The 23,378-nt window shown below is 41.7% G+C and overlaps 1 protein-coding gene across 1 annotated transcript in view; it reads right to left on the bottom strand.

Moving 5' to 3' along the window:
• Positions 1-1,200: 1,200 nt before the first annotated feature.
• ccdc88c (coiled-coil domain containing 88C) overlaps positions 1,201-23,378 on the bottom strand; it is a 122,558-nt gene continuing 100,380 nt past the window's right edge. Inside the window, exons 26-30 of the mRNA XM_060934193.1 lie at positions 19,151-19,357; positions 17,372-17,446; positions 17,146-17,214; positions 7,275-7,522; positions 1,201-3,216 (exon numbers count right to left, since the gene is read on the bottom strand). Of these exons, the coding sequence (XP_060790176.1) occupies positions 2,368-3,216; positions 7,275-7,522; positions 17,146-17,214; positions 17,372-17,446; positions 19,151-19,357 (1,448 nt within the window). The 3' untranslated portion in view covers positions 1,201-2,367. The remainder of the gene's footprint in view (positions 3,217-7,274; positions 7,523-17,145; positions 17,215-17,371; positions 17,447-19,150; positions 19,358-23,378) is intronic.

Below are 23,378 nucleotides of genomic sequence, written 5' to 3'. Positions count from 1 at the left end.
TATGTGTCAGCCCTGTGATGACCTGGCGACTTGTCCAGGGTGTACCCCGCCTTTCACCCATAGTCAGCTGGGATAGGCTCCAGCTCGCCTGCGACCCTGTAGAACAGGATAAAGCGGCTAGAGATAACGAGATGAGATAAGATGAGATGAGAATAAAGACATAAAATACAAGAATAAAAGTTACAGTGCAGGGCGAGGAATTAATCAAAAACCTCAAATTTGATTTAATAAAAGGCAGCGGCAAAGAAGAAAGTATTCAGCCTTGATTTAAAAGAACTGAAAGATGCAAAGTACTTTGTATTTATTAATGTGGGAAAGGTGCTCAGTATAATATGTATTTATTACAAAAATGTATTTATTATTATTTTGAAAACCCACCAGCCGACTGATCTGGCACGTTTTAATTGTATGACAATGACGTAAATAACGGCACAATTGAGTAGTGTCCGAAAGCTTTTTTTTCTCCTCATTTTACCAATGAGCTCACTACTACAGGGGGCTGCAAAAGTAGGTATACAATAAGGATTATATGCGAACAACAGCAGCAGGACGACTTCTACTTTTCAGCAGGATGGGGTGCCACTGCACTTCGCACTCAATGTGTGTGCACTACTTGACAAAGAATTTCCCAACAGGTGGATTGGACATCAGGGAGCCGTTGACTGGCCACCACGTTCGCCGGATCTCATCCCTATGGATTTCTTTTTCTGGGGATGTGTAAAAGATAGGGTTTTCGCACGCAAGCCACGTTCTGTTGATGCCATGATTTAGTTCATACAGGAAGCTTGCCAGGAAATTGATGCTGATAAAGACCTTTGTGCCAGAGCGTGCATGGGTGTCCACACTCGACTAGCGGTGTGTGTGAATGCCGGGGGCAAACAGCTTGAAAATTTGAGGGATTAATGTGTTTATTATTGATGTGTTATTATTGACGTTTGTATAATCAATAAAAAAGTTTTGTACGAATGTTTTAGTTTTCATTACTGTATACCTACTTTTGCAGCCCCCTGTATAGTCCTCTATATAGAATTCCCTAGATAGTGAGTAGGGAGTAATGAGTGAGTGATTTCAGACACAGCCTAAGTATACCTTAACATCTAGAAGATTGAGATGATGGCAGATATTAAGTTACGCTAATGTGGAACACCACTGATAAGATTCTATTCAATCATACACAACACCATATCTCACAAACCCTGATCTGTTACTTCTCCATTTTAATGAACATTTTCTTGGTTTGAATCATACAGTCACAGCTCAGTTACACACAATCCCAGCAACTACACAACAAAACTGATTTTGGAGGGAAACACAGTTGCAGCATCATTTCACTGGGGAGTCAATAAATAGCACTTCAGAACATGGAAACTATAAAACTAACCAAATACTAAAACTCATACCCAAACAAAAAGACTGCTCCTTGTTAGTATTACTCTCGATTAATCTCCTGCAGTAAACTGGGGAATGTGTCCAGTGTCAAGACTCCAGTTAAGGCTCCACTGGTCCAACTCATATAGTGCTCTTACAATGTATTTACATAAATGCCAGTGTTTCAAAGGTCTGTTACACTAACGTCATGATGAGACAATTTGTAGGAATGCACTTCAGATCTAGAGGTCAATGCCTCAAATGTAAATGAAAAACCCACAGAAGTTTGACACACTGTGTCAAAATGCGTCACTTCAGTGTAGAAAGTCCTGCTCTCTGTATTAATCTTCACTTCCAACTTCATCTCCACTGCTCCATTTTTATTTTTCTTCCACATTCATTATGTGGTTCTTTTTGATCTTTTGTTTCTGTATCCCATGTATGACCAAAACCCAGTTCTGCAGTAAAGAGGTGGAGGTTTCAGGCAACTGGCTTGTCAATACAGTGTCAGAGAGAGAAACTGTTTCCAGTAACCTATCCCGTTGAGACTGTGTGAACGATGGACTCGCTGCTTTCATCCCACCTCCTAAAGATGGATACTGTAATTACTCTATGATTATCCAGGGAGTGGTCCTTCAAGCAAAGACCAATGTTTGAGTTTTGCATTCAGAATAGAACTTGGACCTGCTAGACATCCCGTCCGCAGAAAGCTGGAGGAACTTTCTGGTGTGCGATAGCGGAAGAGTAAACCTTCTCAAGCTATGTTAAACCCCGAACACATTCCTTTGATGATCTATGTACGAGTTTTACACAATGGGCCTGTGAACACTGAGGCACAGAGCATGAATGCCTTGTTCGTTGTTGGTTTAGTGGGATTTTAAATCCATTTACCTGCAACATTATCAGTCAAAAGTCAACACTGTTGCTGTCCCAAAGTGACATGCATCAAAAGCACTGTGGATGTGGTTTAACAGAGATACCACAGGGTTGGATTTTGGGTTACACGCAGCCATATTCGTACCAAACAGTCTGCTGGTCGTTGTTGGGGTCTGGCGAGGCTGGTGTGCTCATGGGCCTTTCTTCTACATAACAGCCTGGGCCAGAGCTGTCCGATTTCTTTAGCGAGGAGGAAGACTGCTCAGTTTGCCTAGTCTCCCTCTGCTCCTCTACCTCCTTTTGCCTCAGGGCAGAGACAGCACGCACTGGTGTCACCAATGCCACCTCACCCCGAGGATGGTGGGAAGTAGTCGAGTGCATAGTTCCTGAGCGGCCACCACTTCCAGTGTAGCCTCGGTCCGACTGTAAAGCAGTGGAGGAGGATGTGAGGGGTGGTTCATCTCTAGGAGAAGCTAAAGAGAGACGTCGCGGGTCTAGTGAAAGATGCCCAGAGCTTCCAGCGAGCCTGGCTGAAAGTGGACGCTCCCTCCTCGTCATCCCTTCGGCCTGAATGGTGCCACCCGCCTCAGGCCGGTAACCGTCAGGGCCGTTTGAATGGAGGAGGTCAGCTGACGCCAGGCTGAAAGTGCGGCTCAGGCTGTTGCTGCCTGCGGTTCCACCACGAGCCCCTGAATGCTGCAGGTGCGAGGACCGCCCCCCTGTCCCACTAGCACCTCGGTTAGGAAGCGTCTGGGATTGAGAAAAGGCCATGGAAGCCTCTGTGAGTCGTATGTTTGGTTTAACACTGTGCCCGGGTTTGGAGGAGCGCCCATCTAGTACGGATGTTGTTGTTTTGATGGTGGGCATGACGTAACTAGTGGGTGTTTTTGCACCATCTCTTGTGGGTGGTGTTGGTCTACCCACTCTGGTGAAATAATCAGTCATTAGATCCTCCCGACTTCCTGTGTGGACCTAGGAGAAACAAACAAATATTTAAACAAATATCTTCGCACAGCTCATTCACAGCTCTAGGCGAACATCCCGCTTGATTACAAAAACCCAGGACCACACATTCATTGTCTGCAATATGCTTCAGTGCACAAACAAATAACGTGCCAAGATGTAGGCAGCTTGTTAAATATTTCATAATGGCTGACACACTAGGGGAGAGAGAATGAAAACAAGCAAAAGAAAGGAACTAGAGAGAGGGACATATAGACAGATATGGTATGAGATGGAAGCAGATGAAAAGTTTGCTTTAATCCAGATAATAATGGCTGGCGCCATAATAATATCCAAGCGCAACATCCGTGTGCGGTAAACAAATTTCTTTCAGCACCAAATAATGCTAGCTTAATGGGCCTCAATTACAACATATCACTGTAATTTAAGCCTGAGAGTCACAGCTCTAAACCTCAAATATCAGGCAAAAACAACCAGTAAGGCAATATATGGGAGGCGCTATTCATCTTGGGTCAACTTGTTATTTCTCTACCTCAACTACTCAGTTTTTTTTTGGGGGGGGGGGGGGGGGGGCACACACGACCTCACACCCCGTTTCATGAGCATACTACAAAAACCTTTGTAGCTCAAACTTTGGTTTAAAAATAAATAAATAAATAAATAAATAAATCCCAACCCATTGAGTCTTGATAAAGTCCGACACTTTTTGGCACATCTATAAGGTCTACAAAAGTTCATTGCAATGTTGTAATACCAAAGAATCCTGACACCCACACGGACTCTTCCCAGTACGCACCCTAGAATGTTAACTCACCTCTTTGACCATAACTGTACACTTGCACTTCAAAAGTAGAAGTTTATCTCTTGGGCCATTATACCCTTAGACAGACTGCATATTATGCTACTATAGGACACTCTTGATTTCCGCTCATCTGCTGCTCGACACTTTATCCCCCCCCCCCCCCCCCCCCACTGCTGCTTATGATGGTTTTCCCAGTTGAACTGCTCAACAGTGTACAGTTTACAAACAATTGTTTGCACTGGCTTAATCATACACTGCTGAGTATACAACAGCACAGCTACAGTGGTGCTTGAAAGTTTGTGAACCCTTTAGAATTTTCTATATTTCTGCATAAATATGACCCAACATCACCACCAGATTTTCACACAAGTCCTAAAAGTAGATAAAGAGAACCCAAATAAACAAATGAGACAAAAATATTATTATACTTGGTCATTTATTTATTGAGGAAAATGATCCAATATTACATATCTGTGAGTGGCAAAAGTATGTGAACCTTTGCTTTCAGTATCTGGCGTGACCCCCTTGTGCAGCAATAACTGCAACTAAACGTTTCCGGTAACTGTTGATCAGTCCTGCACACTGGCTTGGAGGAATTTTAGCCCATTCCTCCGTACAGAACAGCTTCAACTCTGGGATGTTGGTGGGTTTCCTCACATGAACTGCTTGCTTCAGGTCCTTCCACAACATTTTGATCGGATTAAGGTCAGGACTTTGACTTGGCCATTCCAAAACATTAACTTTATTCTTCTTTAACCATTCTTTGGTAAAACGACTTGTGTGCTTAGGGTCATTGTTTTGCTGCATGACCCACCTTCTCTTGAGATTCAATTCATGGACAGATGTCCTGACATTTTTCTTTAGAATTCGCTGGTATAATTCAGAATTCATTGTTCCATCAATGATGGCAAGCCGTCCTGGCCCAGATGCAGCAAAACAGGCCCAAATCATGATACTACCACCACCGTGTTTCACAGATGGGATAAGGTTCTTATGCTGGAATGCAGTGTTTTCCTTTCTGAGGAAGCTTCACCCCAGGAAAGCAGCAGGCCTGGACAAGGTGTGTCCACGACTACTGAAGACCTGCGCTTTATATTATTATTTATATTTATGCACATTTTATATATATATATATATATATATATATATATATATATATATATATATATATATATAAAACTTTCACATTTTTCCACCTTACAACCACAAACTTAAAAGTTTTTTATTGAGATTTTATGTGAATTTTATGAATATTCTTTGATCTAAACCATTCCATTGTAGCTCTGGCTGTATGTTTAGGGTCATTGTCTTGCTGGATGGCGAATCTCCTTCCCAGTCTCAAGTCTTTTGCAGCCTCCAACAGGTTTTCTTCCAGGATTGCCCTGTATTTAGCTCCATCCATCTTCCCATCAACTCTGACCAGCTTCCCTGTCCCTGCTGAAGAAAAGCATCCCCATAGCATGATGCTGTCACCACCATGTTTCATAGTGGGGATGATGTGTACAGGGTGATGAGCAGTGTTAGTTTTCCGCCACACATAGCGCTTTGCATTTAGGCCAAAAAGTTCAACTTTGGTTTCATCTGACCAAAGCACCTTCTTCCACATGTTTGCTGTGTCCCCTACATGGCTTCTTATGCCTGTCTTTCAACAATCGCTTTCTTCTTGCCACTCTTCCAAAAAGGCCAGATTTGTGGAGTGTACGACTTGTAGTTGTCCTGTGCACAGATTCTCCCACCTGAGCTGTGGATTTCTGCAGCTCCCCCAGAGTGATCATGGGCCTCTTGGCTGTTTCTCTGACCAGTGCTCTCCTTGCTCGCTCTGTCAATTTAGGTGGATGGCCATGTCTTGGTAGGTTTGCAGTTGTGCCATACTTTTTCCATTTTTGAATGATGGATTGAACAGTGCTTCTTGAGATGTTCAGAGCTTGGGATTTTTTTTTTTTATAACCTAACCCTGCTTTAAACTTCTCCAGAACTTTATCCCTGACCTGTCTGGTGAGTTCTTTGGTCTTCATGATGCCGTTTGGTCTTCAGTGTTCTCTAACAAACCACTGAGGCCTTCACAGAATAAGTGTATTTATGCTGAGAGTAAATTACGCACAGTAGGACTCTATTAACTAATTAGATGACTTCTGAAGGCAATTGATTGCACTGGATTGTATTTAGAGGCATCAGAGGACAGGGGGCTGAATACTAATGCACATCACATTTTTCAGATTTTTATTTGTTTAAAATTTTGAAAACCATTTATCATTTTTGTTTCACTTCACAATTATGTGCTACTCTGTGTTGGTCGATCACAAAATCTCAATAAAAAAAAAAACTTTTAAGTTCGTGGTTGTAAGGTGGAAAAATGTGAAAAAGTTCAGGGGTATGAATACTTTTGCAAGGCACTGTGTGTATATTTTATATATATATATATATATATATACACACACACACATACATACACACACACTATTTTACCATCAAATACTTTCATTCCATATTTTGTTGCTTTTTTTGGTATTTTTTGGGGTTTTGTTTTCGAGTAGAGTTTTTATTTCGTCCTCAGTTGGTTCAACAACACGCTCCACCATTTTTTGTCTACTCATGGTATACGAATGGATATCCTAGTAGAAGAGTAGTCAATCCGCGTGATTGCTAATATCCAGTGAATATGGATACAATAAAGATAGACTGAATTTTTTTTTTTTACCCTGATGCTTTTCCACTGCCCTGAAGCAACACTAATCTGAGTTAATTTTTGTTTACAGATGGATGCAGAGTGCGCGTTATTTATGACTAAACTCTCTTATGTCCTAGCCCCTGAGGCATCTCTAATGCACATTACCTGTGTAAATTAACTTCCACATTAAAGAAGCCATAAACCATAATCTGCAGACATTTCATTCTATAGGCAACAAAATCCTAGCAACAGCAGCTATATGTTTGGCATCTGATATTAGTCTCCGATAAAAATTTTTGATGTCACCTTAACATATAGGTAAATTAGCAAGATATTGCATTTTGCCCCTTTCACAGTTTTATAACTGTTCTTCTGGGTGAAGACGAGCTGTGGCATATTTTGAATTGTACATCATTACCTTCACTGATGAAGAGAGAGAGAGAGAGAGAGAGAGAGAGAGAGAGAGAGAGAGAGAGAGAGTGCGAGAGAGACAAAGCAGGATAATGAAGAAACAAAAATGATAAACAAAAGAGCAGTGACAGGTATACATTTTAAAAGGTCATTCTGCTGTGCACTTATTCTCTTGTGTGTCCTTACAGTAGGAGGTGACAGGGTGTTGCTCTCCTGCAGAAACTCCTCCAGGGTGACCATCTCACTGCCAGGGGAACGGGGGCGTGGACAGGTGGTTCGCGGGGTGGACCGTGATTGAGGTGTGGCTTCAAAGGGAAGGGTGGAGCTACGAGGCAGCAGAGAAGACTGGCCAAGTGTGGAGCTCTCATTACTTAGTCCAACCACATCATCACTGGAGAGACTGGCAGAACGCCTCTGCAGGTGCTCCAGGGAATCTAAATGAATAAAAAGTATTAAATTAACCAAAAAGAGGGAGTGGAGGGAATGGGGCAGGACATATTCGGGTATGAATATTCTGGGTAAATAGGTAGGACAATTTCTCAAGACTATATTCTCAGCATCAGACAAGACAAACATGGAGCAAATATGCATCATTTTTTCAACGCATGTAGTGCATTACTACTACTACTTCTTTCAGCTGCTCCCTTTAGGGTTCACCACAGTGGATCTGTTCCGCATAGGGTATTTTTTTTTTTTAAAAACACCAGATGCCCTTCCTGACAACCTTCCACCAATCTATCTGGGCTTGGGACTGGCACCAAGTATGAGCTGGGTATTTTACATCACCTGCATGTCTGAACTGTGGGGGAAACCAGAGCACCCGGAGGAAACCCACAGACATGGGGAGAACATGCAAATTCCACACAGAAAGGCCCCCGTTGGCCATGAGGTTCGAACCCAGAACCTTCTTGCTGTGACAACAGCGCTAACCACTGCATCACCATATCACCCCATTATTATCATAATACAACCTCTATATGAGAAAATGACATAGTACAATTATTTAAGGTGGTTTTTTTTTTTTTTATAATTACAAATGAAAGCTTGAACGTTTTTCTATCAGAGGAAGTGGAGATGATGGGTGTCTCAGTGTGTGAAAAATGAAGCATTTCTACCAGGTTTCTCAGAAGGCCCACATACCCACTGCATAAAAAAAAAAAAAAAATCGACAAGTGTTATTTTCCATTTAGCAAATGTGTAGTGGGGGTGGTTGTGGTGTTACTGAAAATGGATCTTGCCATTTTTTCCCCTGACAAACATGGTTTGTTCAGTGTTGTTTGTGGTGTCTTTTATTCAGCTTGTGTAACCTCAGTGACTGCATTGTTGAAACAGTCTGAACAGCTGGGACAACAAATTATTCCAATGATGATATTTTTGTAAACAAAAGAGTAGAATACTACAGAGACATTTGTATTAACAAAGCTATATTAAAAATGTGAGGGTGGCAAGATAAGCATAGCATTTACACAATCATCAGGGGATTACATGTTTGATTCCTAAAGATACCACAGCAATCCATAGCCTGGAGTCCACGCGAACAAAATTGGCCATGCTTTCGGGCATCGGATTTGAGTCACTTCAACCTGGCAATGTGAACATAGCCTATGAACCTCAAAATTATTTAATAGGTGATAAACCAACCTGCCATAACATTAAAACCACTGACAAGTGACGTGAACATTATCTCATTACAGTGGCAACTGCCAAGGGGTGGGATATATTAAGTAGCAAGTGAACAGTCAGTTCTCAAAGTTTATGTTGGAAGCAGGAAAAATGGGCAAGTGTAAGGATCTGCATGACCCTGACAAGGGCTAAATTGTGATGGCTAGATGACTGGGTCTGAGCATCTCCAAAATGGCACATCTTGTGTTGTGTTCCTGGTATGCAGTGGTTAGTACCTACCAGGGGTGTAGTGGTAAAAAAAAGAGGTGGGTAAACTATAAATTTTGGGATCGGGGGACCACGACGTTGTAAGGGCCAATTCATAGTCGACGCAAGCATGACGCAAGGATGCTACGATGCGTATTGTATGAAACAACTTTTCTGACACATAGGAGTGTGTGTGTGTGTGTGTGTGTGTGTGTGTGTACTTGTGTGTGTGAGTGCATGTATGTATGTATGTGTGTGTGTGTGTGTGTGACAAGGGTTCCCTGAGGTCTCTACTCTATATCATTCATAAAACAAGATACACAATAAGTATGTTTGAGGTTTATTAAATCTTAATAAAGAGAAAAATAATGTCAGTGTGAAAGAATGGCAAATTACACATACCAACAGTAGGCCATATGAAATCCATAAGCTGACAGATATATAACAGCAGTAGACCTTGCACTAGAAGAATGTTAACTTTTGTATGTGTGTGTATGAAAGTGTGTGTGTGTGTGTGTGTGTGTGTGAGTGTGAATGTGCATGTGTGTTTACTTGTGTGCATGTGTGAGTGAGTCCAAGCGTGTGTGTGTGTGTGTGTGTGTGTGTGTGTGTGTGTGTGTGTGTGTGAGAGAGAGAGAGTGAGACACCAAGTAGAGTGGTGTTTATGAAATCTAAATAATCAATAAAGAGAGAAAAATAAAGACTGTGTGTAAGAATGGCAAATTACACATACTTACAGTAGGCCATATGAAATCCATAAGCTGACAGATATATCACATCACTAGATCTTGCACTAGAATAATCTTTTGTGACTATGTCCAGGTAGCACAACACAAAGCTGCAGGAGCAGTTAAACAAAATAAAGAACCATATCAAGTAATCATTACAGCACTGAACCTAACTTTGTAGCTACCCATTAGTAATAATGTCACTCACAACAGTGCCCACAGAGCCTCTTTGTCTGTTGGGTAAGAATGGCCAAATTGTAAACTGAACCAACTGTAGGGCATATGAAATCCATAAGCTGACACATACATCACATCATTAGATCTTGCACTAGAAGAATCTTAACCTTTGTGTGTGTACGAGAGTGAGTGAGTGAGAGTGTGTGTGTGTGTGTTTGTGTGTGCATGTGTGAATGTGGGCATGCATGTGTGTGGCACCATGTAGGGTGGAATTTATGAAATCTTAATCAGTAAAGAGAGAAAAATAAAGACTGTGTGACTGTGACTATGTCCAGGTACACAACACAAAGCTGCAGGAGCAGTCCAAACAAAAAGAACAATATCATTACAGCACTGAACCTAACTTTGTAGCTACCCATTAGTAATAATGTCACTCACAACAGTGCCCACAGAGCCTCTTTGTCTGTTGGATATTTTAGTGTGCAGGGACGTGCACGTGGATCTGTAGCTGCCCTGTGCTTCACCAGCCAAGATTTCACATAGTCTTTTGGGTTCCACTTTATCAATGGGGGACCATTCAGGTTAACAAACATCAGTGATGACACAGACTGGATCAACACCCTACACCTAAGCGGAGACACAATAATGTTCATTAAACTGAATCCTCGTTCACATTCGGCATTGCTCACAGGTATCAGGTTGAGAATATTGGTGAGTGGGGACAAGTTTTCAGGTATCTCACTGGAGTTCTCTTTATAATCCCTGAAGCCTTCAAGCGCTTTCCTTGGGTCAAGTCTGAACCGATGTGCAAGTTGCTTTATGCAAGCTTCTCCATACTGCTCTTGTAAGGGCACAGGCCAGTTTTCTGGAATCAGGACATTAAAGTGCTCAAGTAAGTCTGTATATTGAGCAGTGTTCTCAGCTGATACACCAGGGTGTCTGCTTGAGCCAGTGCTGAACAACCTTTCCTCTAGGTTCTCAGTAAGGGACTGAAGGAACACTGCTGAGTCTATCCGTCTCAGCCTAGGACTGGCTGTTAAGGGAATGCCATGAAACTCCTCTCTCTCTGCAGCTGCAAGAGCATCCTTCCTTTTATCCCCTGGAGAGGTTATCATTGATGCAATTATTCGAATGGTCCTTTTCATTAGTTTGTCTGCTCTGGTGAGCTTCATTCCTCTCTCGTAAGGTCAAGGACAGGTGTGAAATTTCCTCTAATGTGTCATACATTAAACCTAAATCACAGAGGAATTCTTGGGTCTCCATTTTTGTCATCAGGCCCCTGTACATAGCCTTTTCATTCTCATCTCTTGTGCAATCCACAGAAGCAGCACTGAAGTGATGGTGTAAAGCTCTGTAGGAATTCCAGACAGCTTTAACTGTTCTGAAGCTGCTAGCAGCCCACCGAACATCAAGAACCCTCCCAATCTTCTGCACATGTATTTCAAGTTCTTCCGCATGCTGAGCCAGTTCGCGGGTGTTCTTTGGTGATCTATGGTAGACTGTATATACTTTGTCCAAAAAGGATGTGAAATGGTTGACATTGTTGACTTTTTTCACAGTATCACCCACGGCCAACTCAAGTCTGTGATTGAGGCAATGCCATACGATTAACTCTGGATACATCTGTTGCAGACGTGTGGCTACACCAGATTTCCTCCCAAGCATGGCACTGGCACCATCACAAGCAAATGCAACAAAGTTTGCCCTGATAAAATTTTCATTTAGTCCACAAGTTGTTAGACACTGTAGTAAGGTATTGGTGATATTCTGAGCTGACTGACTTTCTAGCTCGACCAAGTCAAGAAATATTGCAGTGGGCACATTATTTACTGTGGATGTTAAATATACCACCAATGCTGACTTCTTGCTTAGTGTTGTGGACTCGTCAATTAGTACGCTAAACCTCTTATCTTCAGTTAGTATGTGATTCAATATTTTATTTCTCATTTCTTGCGCTGTGTGGTCGATTATGTTTTTAGCAGTGTATCTTGAATGGAGCGTGATGCCCATGTCAAGGCCATTTGCTTGCTGGAGTACCACCAGGTCCTGATAGTCTGTGTAAGGCCTGTTTTTCTTTGCCATATGGTAAGCTGTTCGAAAAAGTGAGGCTGTCTTGTCCACTTCCCCTTCTAGTTGTTTTTGAATGGACACATTGATTGTACTTTTCTTTGACAACTCTTCTGCTGCCTTATGGCTTTTTGACATTGCAGGTTTGTAAATTTTGCTTCTCAAGCATGATAGCTGATACTGCCGATTGCCATTGTGGCTGTATGTCACTTTTGTTTGAGACCATTCATTTGAAAGAGACATTCCTGTTTCTTTAAACACTCCAAGGGACTTGACATGATTACATGTTTCACAGCCAAGATATTCACCACGGACAACAAGCCAAGTATTGTCTTCTTTAAATTGTTTATGTTGTTTTTCAGTCCAGATGTGTGGATGGCATCTGATGCTTTCTGATACGGTCTCAGTTTCCTCTGCCTCCATTTCGTCTGTCTCTGCATCTTCTCTGTCTGATTCTCCTCCCTCATTTTCTCTTCCTTCTGTTCTGTCTATTTGTTTTTCTTCCCTCATTTTCTCCTCTCTCTGTTTCTTCTGTTTTTCCCTCAGTTTCCTCTATCAAAGTTTTTCTTAAAGGCCTATCTGATTCTCCATCCATTTGCCTTCTCTCTTTTCCTCCCTTTTCTCCTCTTGTAGTTGATCCTGTTTCATCCTCTCTTTGCCCTATTTTCCTCCTCTCACTCTCTCCTCCTTCTGTCTCTCCTCCTGCTGTTTCTCCTGGCCCCGCAACACTGTCTGTCTCTCCACCACTATCTGTAAAATTAAATTAAAACGGCTAAGTACACCAATCATGTGGACAAGTATTTCTGCCCAATCTGAATGCTATAGCCTTCTTTAAAAAATAAACACACACACCCACACACCGAGAAGGGCGGGGAGGAGTGACTTGCCTAACGTTACTTTAGGCTAAGTTCTCTATATTATGTCCGTGACATGAAGCTAGCATGCTGTCATCATGACTTCGAGATTAACATGAAATGACAACTATTTGTCTTACAATGCACTACAAATACTGAATTTATGTTGATATAATAATTACCAAAAACTTTAGACTGCACTAACAACGTCATTTGTCTGCCAGAAAGGTAGGCTAATTTGTTGGCACAAGTTAACAACCTAACGTTAGTTAGTGGCATGGTTCACAAACCAAAACGATGGGGAGTTTATCCTAAAAACGTGAAGTTCAGGATTCTTTTTGGACTCACTGTGTCGAGACGTTTTGCTGGTATCAGCTGGAAGGGTGATGCTCCGACGCTTCAGAAATCGCCTAATATCCATTTCTTCACACACGTAATCAGTGACTAATGAATCTCGCAGTCTGCTGGCTCCCGCAAGAGGGCGAGCGGTAGACAGAATTACTACGCGTAGGCTACGCAGTGTTGATAAAACCCACAAGAACTTGTGCAGGATCTACTAGGTGTAGGCAATTGAAAAATAACGGAAAAGCTGTTTTAATATCTGTATAAAACAAGAGACATACGTGCGTAAACTGTATTTAGAGGTGGGTAAACTATGCTTGGACGTGCGTAAACTATATTTAGAGGTTCATAAACGCTATTTCCTAAAATCTGGAGGTGGGTAAACGGCGTTTATGTGCGTTTACGCACCACTACATCCCAGGTACCTACCAAAAGTAGTCCAACTAAGTATACCTTGTGAACCAGTGACAGGGTCATGGGTGTCGAAAGCTCACTGATGCAGATAGAGAATGAAGGCTAGCCCGTCTAGTCCAATCCTACAGAAGAGCTACTGTAGCACAAACTGCTGAAAAAGTTAATGCTGACTATGATAGAAATGTGTCAGAAAACACAGTGTATCACAGCTTGCTGCGTATGAGGCTGCATAAACGCAGATTGATCAGTGTCTCCACTGCTGAAAGCATGTACAATGGGAACATGAGCATCAGAACTGGACATGGAAAAAGGCAACCTGGTCTGATTAATCATGTTTTCTTTTACATCACGTTGCCGGGTGTGTGTGAGCGCACCATCATGGCCGCGCGCATCAACAGCACGAAGTCTTGAAACCCATTTCCTTCATCTCAACAGTTCAGGCTGGTGGAGGTGCTATGACGGTATGGGGAATGTTTTATTGGCACACTTTGGGCTCATTAATACCAATCAATCATCACTTGAATGCCAGTCTATTCGAGTATTGTTGCTGACCATGTACATCCTTCAGTGTTGTAGTCGAGTCACTAAACCTTGAGTCCAAGTCCAGTTTCGAGTCCCCAGTGTTCAAGTCAAGTCCAAGTCATTAAAGAAAATTTCGAGTCGAGTCCATGATTGATCCAAGTCCAAGAAGAAGACTCCAACCGCACCATTTGACGGTGGCTGTTGCTGCCTTTATGCGAATCCGTCTCTGCTACTGTGTTGGACTAACGTTACTGCTTGACTGCCCCATTTTAGTTAACAGGCTACAGATAAAAAGCTTGTTCATCGCTCAGCAAGCCCCGCCCACTATCAACAGGGCAAATAACATGAAAGAGGGTTAACACTCGCTAGTTCATCAGTCAGCAAGCCCCGCTGTCAACAGAGCAACATGGCGTGTCACTTCTTTCTCTGGGTGGAGTCTTGCCAAATGACGAGTGAAGTTCGAGGTTGTCTCCTCAATTAGTTCTTCTACATATGGAACACATAGCAGTGCGTTTTTTTCCCCCCACTGCACGAGAAGTCTGTATAAACAAAGCGGACAATCCTAAGGGCTTCTCTCCAGGCATTTTAGTGCCGTTAACGTTAGTTTGTTCCTGAACATGATGTATGAACAGGCGAATGTGCATTCTCTTGCACAAAATTCGTAGAAAAATTAATGTAGATATCAATATCTACTGCCACATAATTATGGCATGTACGGAAGCCGAGAGAGGCCCTTCATATAATCCTTTTTTTTTTTTATTCACCTTGCTATCCCGAGATAACGACATGATTAATTCAGGATCTCGAGAAAACAACACAACTAATTCGAGATCTCGAGAAAACAAAACCGTTATTTCGAGATCTCGAGAAAACAAAATTATTCCGTGATCTCGAGAAAACAGCTGAGAAATGGTTCATTCAGGAACGCCAAGAGACTTGTGATATGCTGACTTTGGGGCTATTTCTCATTCTGTATAAACGCAACTTTGGTCATTAGAATGTCTGGAATAATCAATCACCTAATAAGGCAATATTTTGATCAGGGGCTGACTCGAGATCATGAAATAATTGTCTTGTTTTCTCGAGATCACGGAATAATCGTCTTGTTTTCTCGAGATCTCGAATTAGTTGTGTTGTTTTCTCGACATCCTGAATTAATTATGTTGTTATCTCGGAATAACAGTTTTGTTTTCTCGAGATCTCGAATTAGTTGTGCTGTTTTCTCGAGATCCTGAATTATGTCGTTATCTCGGGATAACAAGGTGAATAAAAAAAAAGATTATATGAAGGGCCTCTTGCGGCTTCCGTAGGCATGTTACAAAACAAAGAAAAAAATCCAAGTCCTCGTCTCCAATATACGAGTCCGAATGCAGTTAATGCACAAGTCAAAGTCCGAGTCATCGGTGCTCAAGTCTAAGTCAAGTCACGAGTCGGACTAAAATCAGAGTCCTGGACTTGAGTACTACAAGCCTGGGTTCCCTTCACTGCTACAATTTGCCATCTTCAGTTAGCTACTTCCAGCATGATAATGCACCATATCACAAAGCAAAACTGGTTTCATGAACATGACAAGGAGTTCCATGTTCTTCACTGGCCTTCCCAGTCACCGGCTCTGAAACCAATAGAACACCTTCGGGACGTGGCAGAACAGGAGCTTTGTAGCATTAACGTGCATCTGAAAGATTTGCAGGAATTGCATGATACAAGCAACATGGACTAGAATCTCAAAAGAAAGTTTCCAACATCTTATGGTATCCACGCCATGAAGAAGTGAGGCGATTTTGAGAGCAAACCGAGGCCCTACCCATAGTGCTCCTAATAAAGTGCTCCGAGTGTATACATCAAAAAGAATCTATGGATTAAAGCCCAACAATAAATATGGAATCCTTTTTTTTTTTTTATAAATAACACATTAAAAGTAATCAGATGATGATGATTGAGCAATTCCAGCGTTATGGACGTGACACTTGAACTCAAAATGGCAACAAATGACCCAGTGCATGTTTTATTGTCTCCCAGTATTTAAACAGGTGTTGCATATTTTAAGGCTGTACCATACTGGAGAAGTGATAGAACAACAACAATTCCCATAGTACATCTAGGGCATGCCAGAAAATGCCAATAAAAGATGCGTTATGGATGTGACAGAAAAAGTATCACTTTTCTTGGGTGACTGTACATTTTTATCAAACTCTGTGAAATTGTAAACCTAATGTCGAAATGGAGATATCCATTTGATAGAGGGGTCCAAGCTGAATATAAAAAAAATCTTTGTTTAAAATATTTTGTATTTCATGCAGAGTTTCGGAAGGAAAAGTCAGCGTTATGGATGTGACGAAATTCCGTTACGGATGTGACGCGTCTGAAATAGACATGGCATATGTTTAGAAAATCAGCAATTTAACCACCATAACCCTTTGAAAAACTCTCTAAATATCAGCTAAAACTATGAAAGTTCTTAAATAATATTTAGGATGGGTATTGTTTTGCTGTTTTGTGGATTTTAGCATACATTTCTGTGGCTTGTGGCAATAATATAGAATTGTACATGATCAAAGTTGATTTTAGCTTGGGGTTTACATTATAAGAAAGAAAGACTGACAGTGACATAAGGTTGGTTACAAATTGGTTCAACTTATTCACATCTGTAAAATACAGGCCTAGGTGATATCTCTGGGAGTGGTTTTGATGTATTACATGTTGCTTTATTTTTGCATGGTGAGGTTGACATTTACATGGAATTGCCCGATTCAGAGTCAATACTTGATATAGTAAATAGAAAAACACATTCGATATGACCTCAAACTGCATTTTTCAACCTTGAGTCATCGTTGAACTATTGATATTTAAGATTTACCCGTCTCATACGGTCACAACCAGTCAGCACTTATCTGCGATCTCTGCTTTTTTTTTTTACCCATGATCTGCCTCACCAGCGTTTTTGTTTTCTCCCCCAAGATCATCCATCTTGCTTTGCCTACAGCGCATAAACACCGTGAAAACAGATTTATTCAAGGTCCTGCCAGGTTTGAGTGGCAGGAGCTTGTAAGTGAGTAAGGTGGCATGCAAGTGATGTTCACACACCTTTTGAGTTGACTGGAGAGCTGCTGCTGGAGGTGTTACGACTGTAATCAGCAGAACTGGGCCTGAGTCCTATGCAAAGATAAGAGGAGGAATTCAGAATTTCAGAGAGTGTAGGAGAGGCAGGGGAGTGCAAACCTATTTCTCCACACACGAGTAAACAAATGCCAGAGAAGTGCAGCAGATTGAGCATCAGACTCAGAACTATTGATCGGAGCCGTTTCTGTACCTGCGTTTCCAAGGCCACCGCTCCCAAACCCGGCATCAAGGGAATGCATACGCAGGTCCTCCTCAGTGATTAATCCTGTACAGCAGATTAAAAGTGAGAGTGCGTGCATGCATGTGTATGACTCATTTCCTAATAAGATGTTTCTTCTCAGAATATGTGAAGCAGAATTTTAATTTACTTCTCCAACGTGTATAAATGTATAATGCCCTGTATAATGTACCGAATAAAAAGGGAAACCATGACCATAATTGAGGACGTACGAGACATTTCTACTGACGTCAAGCTTGGTTTCAGTTCTTCTCCATCAGTTACCATCTAATTTCCTGTCCCCAATCATTTTTATCTGCATCATTACGTATGCACTTGAGCCCCCGTTCCCCCCCCCCAAGCAATCACTCTTCAAAAACTTCTCATCCAAATATCATAATCCTATAAAACAATATTCATATTCTTAAAACAGCTGCTTTCTTTATGTTTAGTACGTGGACAATAATTAAAGCTAGATGGCCTTTCAATTTCATAAAAATCGGTGAAATTTTAATTCCCTCTGAAATTTGGTCATTGTGATACATGTTTCTTTCTATAATATCTTAAAAACAGGCCGTTCTGTGGCTGGGAAGTCATTTGAGGCGATTCCCGAGCAAATAATGTGCATGAAATCACTCGCTCACTTCATACAGTCAAGCAGACAGAGGACGTCCGTGTGCACATGCGCAAATTTACTCTTCTTTTTCTTCCTCTCTTGGGTTTTATGGCAGCTGGCATCCACAGTGTTGCATTACTGCCATCTACAGGTTTACCTTGACCGTGCACTGACAGTTACATCATTCTGTCGCTAAACGAACAGCTGATCACACCGAGGTGCTCGCTAACCGCCGATATTTATTAGTTTGGCCCTGCGTTTCCTTTCCTTCGCAACATAACGTCTTTTCTTCTCACTTTCCGTTACTGTAGTCGGTCTTTCACGTTTCATTCACATCCTCCATTCAAATTTGTATCCCACAATGCCTTGTGTGAATGGGGAAAGTCCACCACGTGATGCATGACGTAGTATCTTGAATTGGGTCATGGTGAAGCAGGAAAAAAATAGCGGAGAATTTAGGGCCACGTGGCCTGAAATTCATTAATTGTTCCATTTAAAAAAACCTAATAAAATCGGAAGTCTGTGATTCAAACTCGGTGGCTTTTGGTCCACAAAACAAAAATAATTGGGTGTCAGGGAAAATTCTTAACAACCACCACTTGAAAAATCTGAAAGGCAGTCTAGCTTTAAGCACTAAATAAATAAACTAAAATTATATTTCATTCGAATTTCATACTATTGTTAACATTCTGCTCGTAAATTTATCATTTATTTACTATATCGCCGAAGGTAGGATTAGCTATGCTATAATTAAACCCTAAATAAACAAACAAAACTCTTAAAAAAAAAAAAAAAAAAACAGATGAAGTACAATGATTGAGTACACTGCAGGCTAAAGCTGCTGCTGTTGCTGTTTATCTCTGATTGCTTATCTGAAATGACCGACGTAACAATCCAAACATTTGAAAAAAAAAACCTTTGCAAAGTGCTGTATTGCTTCCGATGAGCAGTTGTGTTATAGCCTTAATACATCAACACACACAAACTCCAAATGCTTTACTCACTTATGAAGAGAGTAAAAATAGCCAAGTCACACATGCGCTAATCTCTGTTATTAATCCATAAATAATTCCCTTTTGGATAAATTACTGTGCCCAGTGAACAGATGTACAATCTTTTGCTGTTGACACGAGTACCTTTGGGCCTGCGTCCCGCCCGCAAGCTAGAAGTGGTGAAGCCTGGTGCATTGTGCAAGTTGTGGTTCAGTGGAGTTGAAGAGGAAGCCCCTGGCTCCAAGCTTCCCTGTCTAAGCACCAGCTCCTCGTATCCGTTCATGTCCTCTGTGCTGCCCCCTCCTGGCCGGTACCCCTCTGAGCTTCTGGAACCCCCGCTGTAACTCCGACCTGATCAAGAAGCACAGTTACAGGAGGTTATGAGAGAAAGCAGACTAGCGCAGGAGACACAAACACTGCTGCTGTGGAGAGCGTGTTAGAGCACAGGCTTGTGTGTCGGTTAGTGCACAGGACAAGTAAAAAACATTGCACACTCAGCATGCAGGATCTTTTGCAGGTTTTAGTTGATCAGTAAGCAAAATGTTCAGAGCATCTGCTAAGAAAGCTGTTTAAAAAAATAATTCAACAACTAGTTCATACAGGCTGAGGAACACTGCAGCAAAGTTGCACAAACAATATGACTGAGCAGAAATTTGTTTGTCCCCCCCTTCACCTGGCAATTATACGTTAATAGCAACAGCTGGATACAATGGATGCACCGTTTCCTGCAGGACATGCCGATGTTACAGCGCAGTGATAATTTAGTGAAATTAGAACACTGCACTTTGCACATTAAGCACATCACAGACCCTAATTTTTCATCTCATTATCTGTAGCCGCTTTATCCTTCTACAGGGTCGCAGGCAAGCTGGAGCCTATCCCAGCTGACTACGGGCGAAAGGCGGGGTACACCCTGGACAAGTTGCCAGGTCATCACAGGGCTGACACATAGACACAGACAACCATTCACACTCACATTCACACCTACGGTCAATTTAGAGTCACCAGTTAACCTAACCTGCATGTCTTTGGACTGTGGGGGGAAACCGGAGCACCCGGAGCAAACCCACGCGGACACGGGGAGAACATGCAAACTCCGCAGAGAAAGGCCCTCGCCGGCCACGGGGCTCGAACCCGGACCTTCTTGCTGTTAGGCGACAGCACTAACCACTACACCACCGTGCCACCCCACCCTAATTTTTCTGCAAATAAATATTTCAGTGCATATTGGCTGGAAAAATGACACCCTGTGCCATGTAATCTTCTACCCCTAGCACAAGGTTCCTGTCCCTTGCTTATAGCTTTTTTTTTTTTTTAATCTGAAAGCAATTTGATCTGAAAATGACTCAAGCTCATAACTGTTTAATGAGATTACTTTCTCCAAGCTACAGAGGTCTTTGGCCACACACACAGAGTAATTAGCTAGTGCGAATATGTTAATTCAATTACTCCTGTTTGCTTACATCTGCTAAGCAGATACATTATTGAAATATTGTTTTATTTTCAGCTTGATTTGTAGTGAGCCATATTAAAACTGTGCAAAGCTCATGTTCCTGTGCCACAGGTTTCAGAGCCCTCTGATAAGCATACTAATAACCTTCGAACAAATGACGCTGTATTACAGAAACAACAAATTTCCACTGACTCAAAGTATCAATGTACTGTTCTTGGGCATGGAGATGGATGGAACAATAAGTAAAGCGGAGACAAATTCTTTCCCCGGCACAGTAAAGTCCCCATCAACGAGTATTAGACAGATGGGCAGTCTGTGCACAGATGGGAGAAGCTGTAAATGCCAGAGTTACTTGTGCAGACAGAGGGAGGAACCCGAGTTAGCGGCTTCAGCAAGCTGGACATGTTTTGGAGTTTTCCTGAGCTTCTGCAACTATCATGAGTCACGCTTGGTAATTTTCCTGGCATACACCTTTCAAAACCAGGCAGGACAAAGAACAACAATGCAGTTAAGATCTGAAAAAGATCTCGTGTCCAGTCTCTCAAAACAAGCACTTTCTAAAAACAGTACCCTGGGCCGTTAAATAACCTTAAAGATGACTTAATACTCAAGTATGTTTACAAAGCTCTGGAATCTGACTGCCATTTTTATCTATACCCATTTCTGAAATACATATTACGCAAAAAATGTACAACCCCGATTCCAAAAAAGTTGGGACAAAGTACAGATTGTAAATAAAAACGGAATGCAATGATGTGGAAGTTTCAAAATTCCATATTTTATTCAGAATAGAACATAGATGACATATCAAATGTTTAAACTGAGAAAATGTATCATTTAAAGAGAAAAATTAGGTGATTTTAAATTTCATGACAACACCACATCTCAAAAAAGTTGGGACAAGGCCATGTTTACCACTGTGAGACATCCCCTTTTCTCTTTACAACAGTCTGTAAACGTCTGGGGACTGAGGAGACAAGTTGCTCAAGTTTAGGGATAGGAATGTTAACCCATTCTTGTCTAATGTAGGATTCTAGTTGCTCAACTGTCTTAGGTCTTTTTTGTCGTATCTTCCGTTTTATGATGCGCCAAATGTTTTCTATGGGTGAAAGATCTGGACTGCAGGCTGGCCAGTTCAGTACCCGGACCCTTCTTCTACGCAGCCATGATGCTGTAATTGATGCAGTATGTGGTTTGGCATTGTCATGTTGGAAAATGCAAGGTCTTCCCTGAAAGAGACGTCGTCTGGATGGGAGCATATGTTGCTCTAGAACCTGGCTATACCTTTCAGCATTGATGGTGTCTTTCCAGATGTGTAAGCTGCCCATGCCACACGCACTAATGCAACCCCATACCATCAGAGATGCAGGCTTCTGAACTGAGCGCTGATAACAACTTGGGTCGTCCTTCTCCTCTTTAGTCCGAATGACACGGCGTCCCTGATTTCCATAAAGAACTTCAAATTTTGATTCGTCTGACCACAGAACAGTTTTCCACTTTGCCACAGTCCATTTTAAATGAGCCTCGGCCCAGAGAAGATGTCTGCACTTCTGGATCATGTTTAGATACGGCTTCTTCTTTGAACTATAGAGTTTTAGCTGGCAACGGCGGATGGCACGGTGAATTGTGTTCACAGATAATGTTCTCTGGAAATATTCCTGAGCCCATTTTGTGATTTCCAATACAGAAGCATGCCTGTATGTGATGCAGTGCCGTCTAAGGGCCCGAAGATCACAAGCACCCAGTATGGTTTTCCAGCTTTGACCCTTACGCACAGAGATTCTTCCAGATTCTCTGAATCTTTTGATATTATGCACTGTAGATGATGATGATGATGATGATGATATGTTCAAACTCTTTGCAATTTTACACTGTCGAACTCCTTTCTGATATTGCTCCACTATTTGTCGATGCAGAATTAGGGGGATTGGTGATCCTCTTCCCATCTTTACTTCTGAGAGCCGCTGCCACACCAAGATGCTCTTTTTATACCCGGTCATGTTAATGACCTATTGCCAATTGACCTAATGAGTTGCAATTTGGTCCTCCAGCTGTTCTTTTTTTGTACCTTTAACTTTTCCAGCCTCTTATTGCCCCTGTCCCAACTTTTTTGAGATGTGTTGCTGTCATGAAATTTCAAATGAGCCAATATTTGGCATGAAATTTCAAAATGTCTCACTTTCGACATGTGATATGTTGTCTATGTTCTATTGTGAATACAATATCAGTTTTTAAGATTTGTAAATTATTGCATTCCGTTTTTATTTACAATTTGTAGTTTGTCCCAACTTTTTTGGAATCGAGGTTGCAACATCAGCTGACTACAAAGAGGTCTGAAAAGTAAATGCAGAGCACAAGTGCGCTACAAATCAAGCAGGTTGTGAGACAAGATGATGGAAGCGATGTTTAGTGGAATGGATGAGTGAGTCCATTGTAGATCTCAGAAAGTGTGTGTGTCTATGTGAGCATGTGTGAGAGAGAATACTTTATACCAGGGTTCTAACTAGGCTAAAATATCAGTGTAGTGGCACCAGTAATAACGGCCGGGGGTTTGGGGGCTGCCTTAGGTCCTCAAAAGCTCATGGGTTCTACATGCTCGGAGATGCATTCTAGTGCATTTCCTGGCACTTGCAGACCTCCCTGAAAGTCACTCTTTTCTGGTAATATTAAATGACATTTTTGTTGCCAAAAGTTGCTGTGACTATTTTTGATTGAAGACTTATTCTAATTAATATTCAACTTTATTTTTTTCGCGGTCCGGTTTCCATCAAATCCTGCGCTCTGACTGGCTGGCGGGCCGGTCCGTATCCTACGATACGGACCCCAGTTATGGACCTCTGGCGACTCGTTCGTTCACAACAACAAACATAGCAGCATTTTTTGTCAACATTTATCTTTTTTTTAAAAATAGATTTATTT

This window comes from Neoarius graeffei, chromosome 11, assembly GCF_027579695.1.
Source record: "Neoarius graeffei isolate fNeoGra1 chromosome 11, fNeoGra1.pri, whole genome shotgun sequence".
NCBI classification, from domain to species: Eukaryota; Metazoa; Chordata; class Actinopteri; order Siluriformes; family Ariidae; genus Neoarius; species Neoarius graeffei.
Note: the sequence above shows the minus strand (reverse complement) of the source record. Positions and strands in the feature narration are given on the sequence as shown.